This window comes from Brugia malayi (genome assembly GCF_000002995.4).
Source record: "Brugia malayi strain FR3 genome assembly, contig: Bm_v4_ChrX_scaffold_001, whole genome shotgun sequence".
NCBI lineage: Eukaryota > Metazoa > Nematoda > Chromadorea > Rhabditida > Onchocercidae > Brugia > Brugia malayi.
Genome location: NW_025062479.1, coordinates 17,810,695 through 17,823,544, shown reverse-complemented (window position 1 = coordinate 17,823,544; position 12,850 = coordinate 17,810,695). Strand labels below are relative to the sequence as shown.

Below are 12,850 nucleotides of genomic sequence, written 5' to 3'. Positions count from 1 at the left end.
CCTACTTACGCTACTGCAGCAACTCAATTATCTCAACAATATTTCATGTTATAACTGAATTTCTCACCGACCTTGCCAGCACTTCTTCAAAATTACTGCGACAACTGATTATCGTTACTGCCGGATGTGGAAGTTCCAGCAGAAGTTAGAGGGCCGCATTCTTGAAGTGCTACTCTGAAAGTAAGTGTGATGAATTTCAACACCATTTACACCATGCATGAGTGCCCGAAGTTATGCATCATTAAGTCAGATTATAATATAAAATGACAGGGATCAGGATCCAGAAAGACTGATCTTTTTAAGTAGTTTAGCTCATAAATCGATCCGCCGAAAAATAATAAAACATCGAAAAATAGTAAAACAGATTGCGATTATTGAGAGAGTAAGTCTTCTTTCAATTCTGAATCCAAAAGACTCTCAATGAATTTAGACAAACATTATGGAAGTGTAAAAACCCTAAAACGATTTCTCATCTCATCCCTTGACGATGGAAATACTGGTTAAAAGATCAATATACAACAGGAAACATGGAGGAGAATAATAAGTAGTTGACATATGAATCGTTTTGATAATAGAAGCATAATAGCAGGAGATATATCTCGAACTTATCATTATGATCTCTCTGTTTCAATCCTCTTTTTCCGCTCTTCAGAAAAGACCATGACTGTAGTACACTACAAGCACTCATTTCATAAAATTCGAAACGCTAACATTAATAAAAAACAGAAGTTTGCGTTTGAAGCGAATAGATAATATATGAATCGCTTGATAATAAAGAAATGTAATAGCAACTGACATACCTCAACACGACCTTGACTCATCAATTATCAATAAGAAGTGGTACTTAGACGTTCCTTCCAACGGACATGTTCAGCAACAAAAAGAAAATAATTCCAATTCTTCTTAGTATCCCTACAAATTCACTATGATATGAGCAGCGCATGACCTACCAATGAAATGAGGAGCAGATCCGGTACTAATTAAACTAAATAAATATAAATTACAGAAAAATTGAACTACACCAACTTTGGTTGGTGACAAAGGTGCGAATAGCGCTAATCATTTTACCTTACCTCGAGCATTTCGAACGCATCTTGACATGACTGTATCACTGCAACACTTTCTCTTCCTCTCACTCTCTCTTTCTCTCTTTATTCAATCTTCTACATTTCGTACTTCGTATTCCGTGAACTGTTGTCACCAAATTAAAATCATTGCTCAGGTTTACTGGCGTGTCTGTTTTCTCTTCCTTTACTCTATTCATTCTTTCATTCCACTGACACCGACTAAATGTTCCGCGACATACCGGTCGCTTGTCTTTTTGTTGTTCACATTAGACCAGTAAGGTATTCCTCGTCGTTTCCAGCAATAAATGCATATCCTTCACTCTTTTCAACTACAGTAACGCTCAGATTGTAACGTAATGTCGGATTTCTTGGCCAATGTTCTATGATAACAGTTCACAGTCGGTTGACACGATTTCTCCGCAACAAGTTAATGAACAATTTTTTTTTTTTGATTTATGACATGACATCAACTCAGTGAAATTCAAATTATGAATTATGACAGCAACAGAAAGAGACGAATAGATATTTTAGCAGTTAGATTTTTTGTTGATTTAATTAGATACAAAATTTTAATTATTTAATAGTAAGAAAAGGAAACAGAGTGAAGTGCTCATACCAATCATTAAACTTATGAGGAGTACTGGTTAGAATAAATTTGTACGTGTATGGAAAGGGAAATCTTGAATATTGAAGGGTGAAAGTAAATCTGAAAAGAACCATGAAGGAAACCTTAGCAGCACACATTCAAGCGACAATTCACAAACCAATAGTAAACAATAGCTAAGACAATAGTACAATGTCACTCTAACGGGATATGAACAAAAGTCAATGGAAATATTATTTCCTTTTATTGAAAATGAAACAAAATTTCACATCTTCTCTGTAAATTTTTTTTTAGATATATTCAAGACCGGCAACAGTTGTATTCCTGATTAGCATATCCAGTAACGTAACAGTAAGAATTCGGTGGGCAAAACGGTTTCTCACCATTACAGACTATCAGATAGTTGGTACTCTCATCACGAACAACACTGTCTGGAACAGGACATATTCCATTTCCAGGCCGAATTTTGTAGGTTGGCACTGTGATCGTCTGAAGACGTGGTCTGCTTAATGGTGGTCCAGTGATTCGTGGTTGGCCTGGAGGACGATTCGGTATTGATATAGCAGAAGTAGTGCCACTGGTAATTGAGGTAGTTGTTCCTGTCCTTTTCCACTGATTGACGCCAGCAGCAGGTAACATATCTCCAACGTACTGTAGCGACGTTGTCGATAAGGTTAAAGGGTCGATAAGAAGTTCGAAAGTCGAAAGCTTCTCGATCGTTTCTATAAATATACTCTCTAAAAACAGTTCCTTTTTTTTTAATATTTGGTTTTCATCTATAACTCATTGCTTTGAAAAAATTTTGTGTTCATAAGTTTTTGCAGGTTCAAAAATTTCTGCAATTCACAGCTTAAGGACTTACTTTATCTTAGTTTGTTTTAAGCATAATACAAGGCTGATGTTAAAGTCGTATTACTGATTTGTTAAGTAATTATTTTACTGCAGGTGATTCCATGTGCAAGAGAATTTTTGGTAGAGTATGTAAGTCTCAGTGTCCTCATATATCTGGCATATCTTTCATGCAGCCTGAATTCCCAGTCATTTCCAAGCCAAATTTTAGTTCACGTTATCGACGATATTATGTTTTCTTTTCAACTTTTGATGAAAATAGTGATTCGAAAAATAGTCAAACAACTATTTCTAATCGTATTTTCAACTTAACTCTTGAAAAGCCCAGAAGCTTTTTTATCGATCCAAGACTACAGAAATTTTTTTTTGGAGAAGATACGTACAAGGTTATTGCAATTTTCTTGAAGATGCATATTTATCCTTCACTTGTATATTCAAATATGATTCACACTTTGAAGAAATATCCTGCGTGAAGTGGAAATCATCAACTTGAAATTGTTTATCTCTTCAAAACAACAGTTTTCTAAACTGCAGTGAGAATTATGATTAGTCAGAATGAAAAATTGGTAGAACTAATTAAAAAATTCAGTTTACCTACCAGGTATTTTTATTGCAGATGGTGCAATGTTTGAAGCGGACAAGTTTATTTGCGAGGTCATCATTTTATTATCGCTTATTAACGTGTTTATTGCTGTGGAATTATTCTGCATTGTTGTGAGGAGTGAATCGCTATAGATCTGAAAACTACCAGTTCTCAAAGTATCAGAACTGTAGCCAATAAAAATTCGGTCTTTAGAGTCAATCATGACTAGAAGTTAGAGATTCATTTATATTTCACACTGAAACTATTCATTATTAATGAACTGTCTCGATATTTTTTTGGAAATTTTCAGTTATATTTTGATTTTCAATTTGAACCCCATCTTAACTTCATTTCTCAAGTCCAGTTACTGTCATGTCAGGACGTTCTCTTTTAAAAAATTTTTAGAAGAAGCGAACTTCACTAATCCACTATCACCTTTTTACAGTTTCCATCAACCACTTTCATCGATGCTTCCGGACAAATGCACCAGCCATCCTGACACTTCGAACCACCTTTACAGTCCCCATCAGTCATGCAAACTCCTGCAGATAGTACTTTTATATGCTTATCTAGAAGTTAAAATGAGCGAACAATTGAAAGTTGAATATTCATACCATATTTTCATTAGAAATTTCTGTATCGTTCTAAAATCAAGGGAATATGATCATTTTTTTTATCGGTCTATATATTTTTCCAAGTAGCATAAATTGAGTCGATAGGAGTTATTCGCTTGTGAATCTCACAGTGTTTTGCTCACAGTACCAGTTTTCAGTTAACTTATTCTAACTCAAGTAAAGAACATAGTTCGTATTTTGTTCCTCCTAAAGAATATACATTTTCCTCAAAGTTTATTTTACACTTCTTGCAGTTAGATTTCAATAAATAATTTTTTTTCAAATATGCTGTTAAAAAAATGTAATGATTTGAATTAATCATAACCAAAACCTGGTTTACAAGTTTGTCCGATAGCAATAAAACCATTCGGACAGATACATTGACCAGCAGAACATTTAGAAGCAGAGTAAGTCACCGAGCATTGGATATCATGATGACATCCACTTTGTCCAGGATGTATCACTGAAATCATAACACTCGATCATCAGTTGTCACCAACCTGCCATACTTCTGTAATTGTACCTTGACTTTTTGACCAATTATAAGTTCAATATTCAATAATGCTAGAGTTGATTCTCGAAACCGTTTCATATATATAATATTTCGAGACAGTCTCGAGTATCCTAGTTGTAGAAAGAGAAAACCTTTTTCACAGAAATTATTAATGTTGACATGGGTTGAGAGACACTGGCAAGTGGCTGGATTGGTAGTGCCTTTGCAGAATGCTCCTGTGATGCAGTCGATATTGGCACGACATGGAAATCCAACAGCAGCTTGTCCTTCTCCATCGAATTTAGGTATTGCCGGGAACTTATGAATCATTTTGGTACTTATGGTTTCCGATTTTCTCCATATATTCTTGGTTTGATTATTTATTCCTGTAAAAAGAATATTTGAGCTTCTGACCTAACAAATTATTTATGAGGTTTTAAGTGGTATCTCAAATACTAGATATCAGTCAATTCATTCAGTACTTGTCATTGTCAAGTTATAAAGATTTGAAAGGAGATTGATGAGTAAAATAAGACAACACTTATTTTAAGTCTATATTACCAACTGGAAAGCAGGAGTTTTCTTGAAGAACGGTATTTTCCGGACAGATGCACACAGGAATAATTGGATGACATACTGATCCACGAGAACATACCTGATTTTTGTTACATAGTTCACCGGGTCCTGTGAAAATTAAAAATTGATAAAAGAAAATCAGTCACCTCATGTCTCAGTAAAAAACTTTTTTTTTTTCTTTTGAAAGCGTTTCTGGAGGAGGATATTTTATTGGCGAAGAAAGATGGCTAATTAATAACTCTGAATGTTGATAGCTTTCCTACGTACACCGACATATGTCGCAAGAGTTAAAAAAAAGCACTGTAGTGTTACAGATAGCATTTGAACCAATTGAATCAATGAAATTTTGCTTCTTTTATTTAGAAATAAAATAAAACAAAATCTCAAAGTTGAGGTGTAATATTTTTTAATCGCGAAAAAGGTGTAAAGAGTAGCGCTTGTACGCTCGTATGGATAACAGATATTTGTTATTTCAATTCGGTAATTCATCCTTTCGAACCTTACAAAATAGATTTGAATCAAATTAGTTGTAGAGTCTTTTGAATTGCTTTATAGAATTTTGCAGAATCTTTAGTTTCTCCTAACCTTAGTTTTAAAGCTATGATAGCTACTCCTAAAATTACTTTCTGCAAAATAGTGCCTTACCCACAGTTAAGGCAGCAGGTCGTCCAGGTATCCGACATTGACTCTCAAAATCTTCCATATCATCAGGACAAAGACATAATTTCATTGGAAGACTGCAAAATGAACCACCACCACATATTTCATTATTTGAACAGCTGCTTCCTGGTGGCATTTGTACTACAAATTACATTATCACTAATTATTTGAAGAAGACTTTCTAACTTGCCTCACTTAAAATCTAACAGGACATATACATAAAAAGTTTGACAGTCACAAAGATATTGTCTGCTGGTCTGATTGCAATTTTTAGAGACACAACAGCTATCACCCCTTGTTTTGTAAATTTTTAAAAGCTAGCAAACTAATAAACATGAAAATTAAGAAGGGACCGAAAAAGGAAAAGGAGAATAAGGAGAAGAGAGTTTTTTCCTTTTTTTTTTTTTTGATTTACCGTGAAAAGCATTTGATAGTATGTCCTTTCCAGTAGTCATAACTGGTTCACTTTTACTTGATGAATACACATTGTAGTCCTAAAAGATCAAATTACTAACACAACATTTCAGGAATATGCATTGATTTCTCATCTATTAATAACTGACTAAGAGAGATAGAAACTAATAATGTTTATCTGAAAAGTATGCAAATTACATACTTTATTCTTTCTGATTGATTCTGAAAAAACAAATTCTGAATTCAGCAACAGTTAAAATGTGTGAAGAGTGGCTTATTATTTTATAGTTGTAAAGAAGAGCAGAAAAGGTTAGTAAGCATTAAATAAGTAAATGAAATTTTACTTCAGTGGGTGTTTTTTTTCAACTTCTCATTGATTAATTAAATTCTATTACTGATTTACTCTAAATTTACAATCAATACAAAGTTTGAAATAGCTTTGTGTTTTATGGATTTAGCAGTGAAAGCTCTAAACAAACAAATGTTGATTGATATGTTTATTTTTATTTTTAATGTCCTTTGTTTTATTTCTACTTTAACTTTAATTTTTCTCTTTCTCGTTAAATTTTATTTATAATTTGAGCAAGAAACCAAAGAGAAAGTTATTATTTTCATCTGTTTGAGAATATATTGATCTTGAAACTAAAGTAAAAACGAGAATATGCCAATAGGCTAATTAGAAAATAAAAAAAAGTTACACCTAACATACTTTTTGTTGAAGTGATTTTAATAAAGACGACGTTGGAATACAAGATAAAGTATTTAGATTGGCTGTCATGCCAACGGGACACGAACATCGCATATTATTTGGATCACAGACCGTTCCATCAATACATTCTTCATCATTTGCGCAGTTATTGTTGAGGAATACTACAAATGACTTGAATTAAAAATGAAATTCTGTGTGGAAAGAAATTTTGAATCATGAAAGATATTTGATGAGTCTGACAAGAATGCGAAGTAAAAGTGTTCATCAAATGATACTTTTAATTAGAATTTATTCATATAAAATAATATAGGCTGTATAAAATAATTGTTGCGCTGTTGTCAAAGGAATGATGTTACATTGGACGAAGGTAGCGATAATTTTTGTTAGCAACGACAATTGCAAAAGGCTAACAAATACATATTTTAATTTTTTAGCTATTGTTTTCTTATCATTCCATCCGTTTTTTTTTTTTTCTAAAAAGTTTCAAATGTTACTTACTTGTCAAGTTTTATTCGTCAAAAATTCGAATACTAAATTATTTTAAATAAGTAAATCATGACCAATTATTTTTTAAAATTGATAAGTGGTAATGCATCCAGAGCCATTGGAAGAAACTCAGCGTGATCGTACACTTATAGATAACGATTATAAATTTACGTAATTGCAAATTTTAAAATATTAGCTTGCTTACCATTTGTTTGCAGTGTGAGCCGTTCAGGTATACATCTTTTTTCACTGATTTGAAAACTGTAACCAGGTAAACAAGATTCCAGTTTCCACACGCCCAGTGTTCTGAAATGACAAAAGAACTTTGCAGAGTTGTCATTTTCTGACTAAAAAAGAAAACTGCTTGACTAACCCAAACCCGATGGGTGTATAAAGCATGAATAAATCGGAATTTCCATCTGGGCTTTCCATCAAACCAGTGTCCCATGTTATGTCACAATCCACGCCCGGATTTACCATCTTTGTTGTCATTTCTGTTGCTTCTGAATTAAATTCCAGTTACACTTCAGTTTGTTCATAGCATTTTTCGTATTCGAACAATTTAGTAAAAGTGAGGGAAAATATATAATTATTTTGCAGAAATTCGTAATTCGTCGAATTAGTAAATATAATTAAAAAATCCAATAGAAAATAAAATATTTTATATGTCTTTTGGACTTCTTTTCAATTATGCTAAACACAAAGAATGCACCAAGCTTTAAGATTTTCGGGGCATCTGTGATTGTTTTATATCAAGTTATGGATTTTTTACTCCTGTTATTTGGCTTTGAAAAGTTGCAACTAAAAATTCTGTCTGTTGTTTCTAAATTTCATTGTTAATGGTATATAAAAAGCTAGTTCTGACTACTTTCATTAGCACAGTAAAAAACATACCGAAATGATTTGTTATCCAGCATATTGAGATAATAGCAAATAACAGCAACATTCCTGATCCTTTATTTTTGATATGTTTGTCTGTTTAGGAATTTTTTATCCTCAGTTAAAAATTTCCTGAAAAATAGCAGTGCTTAGCAAAATTCAAAAAATACAAACTGAAAGATAGGTGACTCAAAGATAGGTGACTGAAAGATAGTGATTCTATTTGCAATTAATACTTAGATTATCATCTTGTGATACTACCTATAATTTTCGATATTAATTTACAGAAGAAAATGATTTTAATAATAGCATTAAATACTCATTCTAATAGCAAGAATATTAGACATTTTAACTGTGCAACTGATCAGGTATATGCAATTTTACAAGTTTGAAACACCTCCTCTTTTCTCCTTCCTTTATGACGGTCATATTTTTAAATCTCTCATTCCAAATCTCCTCAATATTTTGTTCTACTAACTGTTGAGCTATAAGTATTTAGTCTGACAAATAAATAGATTTGCAATTAAAAATTATTGGTCTGAGAACCGTATCAATTCTCAGAACAATAATTTTTGAAGTGTTTTGGATATGTTAATTGGAATAATTTCTTGTTGCTTTATAAACTAGAATCAAATAGGCAAATAATTCGTTTACCATCTCTACAAGGAATATTACTGTTTCTGTTGAATGAATTTAAGACCAAAAATTTTTGGAATTTCAGAAGTTAAGTTACACATGTTTAAAACTTTGAACTTAACCAGAAACTGCTTGCAATATTTCTAAGTAGGAATAATTAAAAAATAGTTTACCAGCTGTTTCTAGCTCGAGTTTTTTTACTTCACATCATTTTCAATTCTAATGCAGATGTCTATGTCATCAGTATTATTCTGCCTAGGTATGAAATCATGCTTTCACTCTGATATTTCGGTATGGTATTTAGCCAGATTCAAATCCAACTAATTGATGAAGCACTTTTATAAGATTTTTTTCCGAAGCTAAATGTAAGTGTTAAGAAATTAGAATAAAATTTAGGTTCAAACAAATAATTTTATTTTGAAATTAAAACAATTATATTTCACTGAAAATAGTGAAAGTGAATTATCAATTTATGTTGTTGCACTGAAGTGGAGAGTAGTAAATCCAAAAACACGGATATTAAATTTTTCCAAAAGCTTAAAATCTAATTTAAAAATTGAAATGGGAATGAGAACGAAACAATACAGAAATAACTGAAATAGTGAGTAATACTAAAATTGTTGATTGCTACTTGTGGCAAGCAATTAATAAGCCAATTTTTCTCTTTGCCTTACTGCTTACATTTCGGGAATTAAATTTTTACTACACCAGTTTTTTCGATCTTCTCATCAGAGGGGACAAAGCAAGACAATTAACAATTCATCAGCTAAAACTTGCAAACTGAATCTTTTATTTACAGCATACCTCCATTCTAGTAGTCATACCTATATCAACAAACAAAATATTTAAAGTGTAATAGCCACTTTTTATAGGCGAACACGTTGTAACGGAAATAATGTGATGATTAAAGCCATGTTTGATTAGTAGTGGTCAGTTTTCCTCAGTGTACCTCCCAAACACTGACTGAAATTTGATAACGTAAAAGAAACTCTTTGATAACTGTACTTGAAGCAGTAAAAATTTTGTCAAGAGAGCTTCACTTCAAATAAATCATTATGTTTTGATTCAATATATTGCAGTTTGTATCTTCCTGATTTTTCGTTGATAGAAAAACATAGCAGGAATTTCTGCCATTAAAAGCTAAGCTTTTTCTCTGGAATTGCGAGAATTCTAGCTTTTGAGCTGAACTAGTCTAGTCTTTAAAATTGATAAACCAGTTTAGAATTAAAATTGATCTAGAATTTAGAATTGACGTGTAGCTGGTTAGAAGTTTGTTAAAATTTGTCAATACAGTTGATTTCAAATAATGTGATGATTAATGGCAGGTTTTATTTCAATCAAAAATTTTATCAGACAGTACAGATACAATATAAGGACTTTAATCCAAGATATATTATTAGGATCCTTATCACAGTTTGGAAAGAGAAAGGAACAAGCAGACTTTGAAGTAATAACTTTCAAAGTGAACCAATGATGAGTCATTGCCATGGAAAATCAATAAAATTTCTCCATAACTTAATAAATATTAAGTGATACTCGTCATTTCTTTTCCTTTCATTCTATAATGTGATAAAAAAAAATGGAGCAAGCGATACGTCTTTGATTTCAAAGACGGAATCGGATTCTGTATTTGAAACTACTGCATCACTCAGTTCAAGTTCAAACTTTGGACTTCAAAAATTGTTTGTCCTTTTTCAATTCTAAACTTTAGAAGAATCCAAATAAGATCTTGGATCATTCGATATTTTGTTTCACTGATGAACTGTGAACTATTTTTGTTCATTTTGAAATATCAATTACATTGATTTTAAAAGTGACAAAAGCACATTGAAAAACAATAGTGACTGTATTTTGCTCGTTTTTTTTGATTGCTTGCTGAACTACTATTTGTTTATTCAGTAAGTGATAATGAAATACTGCAAGCTAAGTTCTTAATATCATCACAATTACTATAATTATTTCACGATTAATTTAGTTTACTTTTCGTTCAGTATTCACTGCTTCTGATCAATTTATTCACAACAACAAAAGTTACTGTTATATTTGTTTTTAATTTTGCACGGAAGTCCATTACTCTTTAATATGCTTGACAAACATTGACAAATAAATTGTCAAATCTTTTTTTTTTTATTTTCTTAACGAGGACACTGGAAGGTGCATAAAATAATATGGGATGATTAATTAAACTGGTTTTGGGAGAGACAAACGACTGGACAGTGTTTGTTCAAGATTTCTTCCCATTTTGACGTGTACCATTCATGCTCCTATCCCATTTTTAACCAATTTTCAATTTCTCTTGTCTTTAAAGTAAAATAATTTACTGATATCGGTTCCCGGGATACTTTTTTCTTTGAAAAGCTTCGCCTAATCGGTTTTTGGTGACGTCGAAAGGATTGCATTGCCAAAAAAATTGCATCATTTGCTTGTTTTACTTTTTTTCCGAACTCTATAAGCAATTATTAAGAAGTGACACTTGAATATGTCGATTGCTGATACACTGGAACTGATGAAAATTGAGTTTGAAAAAGAGATTTACAATTACTTTACAAATAATCTCTTGTGGAATTTATTTTTGACATCTACTGGCATTGTCTATATCCTCTTCATTTCTATCCCTTTGTAAGTAATGGTAAAGTTTCAAATGGAACAAAAGAAGTAAAAAGCAATAATGAAATGAAACTTTCAGTATTAGGTTTTAAAACGACAAACTTTATAATTCTTCAGAATCCAAGTGATATATTAAGCTTTTGTGTTTGAAATTTTGAGAAATAAAACCTAAATTGATATACCACAAAGTATAAATCCACGAAATAGAGAAAATTTATTTGTTTAACTCTTTTAATTTATAGACAAGCAGTTTATAAATGGTATCGACAAAAAAGCAGCGATAGCGATTCTCCAATTCCGTACTTTGCCACATACGTTGGGTAACATTATGTCGATCAGATTATCTTACACTTTTGAGAAAATTGCTGTAACCTTTTCAAGAAGTTCTCAAACGAAACTAATTAATTTTTTTAATACTTCGAATCATTTTGATTTAAAGCACATTTGTTCAAGAACTGCTGTTTTGTTTTGCAATCTTTCAAGGTTTTTATTTGTTTTACATTATAATAACTACTGAAAAAGCTATTATAAAATAAAACCAATAGAATAATAAATTTTGACTTCATTATTCTACTATCCTATTACATCGAATTTCAGATCAGCCTTATGGCTTCGCTACTCGATGTATACAGCAAATTCGAAAGCAGTTCTTTTGCAGGCTTTTTCAGTTTTCATGCAGATATTTTTTATTATAGCAATGTTGTTCTACAGAACCAGAAAAGTATATTGGCATCTTGTCCTTAATACACGTTTCCAACCTGTATTATCACTTTAAATAGATGGCCTATCAAAAAACATTGCAGAATAAATTGCTCCAGCTATTATGTTTAATTACGATAGTACTTGCAACGATATTTGTTTGGGCGCAAATGTTACGAGTAGAAGATGGTAGAGCATTTATTGGTAGTGTGGCATCTTGTTCTCAGACTATCGGATCATCAGCTTATCTCTTTCTAATTGTATGTTATTTCAAACTTTAGCAATCTTTTGATTTCATCAAGAATGAAAGACCAAAAGAAATAAGTCAGTCATTACATGTTAAAATTCGTTTTATCAGCATGCGATAAAGCTGCACATCCAAGCTACAGGCAGTGTTGATGATTAAATTACGTCTATGAAACGCAAAAAAAAATTAAATTACGTATATAAAATGCAATTGATCGTTGTCAGGTGTACAGCATTAAATGTTTAGAAATTTTGATTTTTTTGCGAGTGGAAGAATAGAAAGGCGAAAGATTGATAACTAGAAGAAAATTTATAGTATCAAGCAGTGAAAAGGAAAGTAATGGATTTTATACCGTTTGGATCGGTAGTACTTGCATGGGTTCTGGAAATACACATTGTCATCTATAGTATTGGGGTCAGGGACTTCCATCTGCTGGTTAGTTACAATGTTATACTTTGAAATGTAAAATTTTATTTTGACAATAAAAATTGTAGAACTCATCTTCTTATCCTTCCGCTGTTCCTCCTAATAAAGAGAAGTTGCACTGGAATTAGGATGTAAAAACTTTACGATTTAAACAGCCGTTTACCTTTTTCAGTTCACTTTGCAGATAGCGAATGGAGCATTCATGGTATTGAATGGTTTGCTTCTGTTAATGTTTTTCATATATCCTACTAAAGCGCCCAAAACAAAACCAAGTAATCTCTCATCAACACCTACATAATAA

At 31.8% G+C, this 12,850-nt stretch overlaps 2 protein-coding genes across 3 annotated transcripts; one reads left to right on the top strand and one right to left on the bottom strand.

Moving 5' to 3' along the window:
* Positions 1–1,971: 1,971 nt before the first annotated feature.
* Bm2943 (Uncharacterized protein) lies at positions 1,972–8,001 on the bottom strand (the record flags this gene model as incomplete). Of its 2 annotated transcripts, XM_043075236.1 has the most annotated exons (12): positions 1,972–2,393; positions 3,119–3,257; positions 3,539–3,645; positions 4,049–4,180; positions 4,363–4,596; positions 4,772–4,894; positions 5,432–5,587; positions 5,862–5,940; positions 6,570–6,730; positions 7,261–7,361; positions 7,429–7,558; positions 7,950–8,001. In XM_043075236.1, the coding sequence occupies 12 exons, from the start codon at positions 7,999–8,001 to the stop codon at positions 1,972–1,974; spliced, it is 1,836 nt and encodes a 611-aa protein (XP_042931170.1). The 2 variants fall into 2 exon arrangements, with proteins under 2 accessions (XP_042931170.1, XP_042931171.1); XM_043075237.1 differs by lacking the exons at positions 1,972–2,393; positions 3,119–3,257; positions 7,950–8,001 and having other exon boundaries at positions 3,524–3,645; positions 7,429–7,547.
* Positions 8,002–11,049: 3,048 nt separating this feature from the next.
* Bma-swt-5 (Uncharacterized protein) lies at positions 11,050–12,847 on the top strand (the record flags this gene model as incomplete). The annotated part of the gene is made up of 6 exons (XM_001898003.2): positions 11,050–11,189; positions 11,420–11,497; positions 11,775–11,898; positions 11,981–12,136; positions 12,439–12,558; positions 12,734–12,847. The coding sequence occupies 6 exons, from the start codon at positions 11,050–11,052 to the stop codon at positions 12,845–12,847; spliced, it is 732 nt and encodes a 243-aa protein (XP_001898038.2).
* Positions 12,848–12,850: the final 3 nt, after the last annotated feature.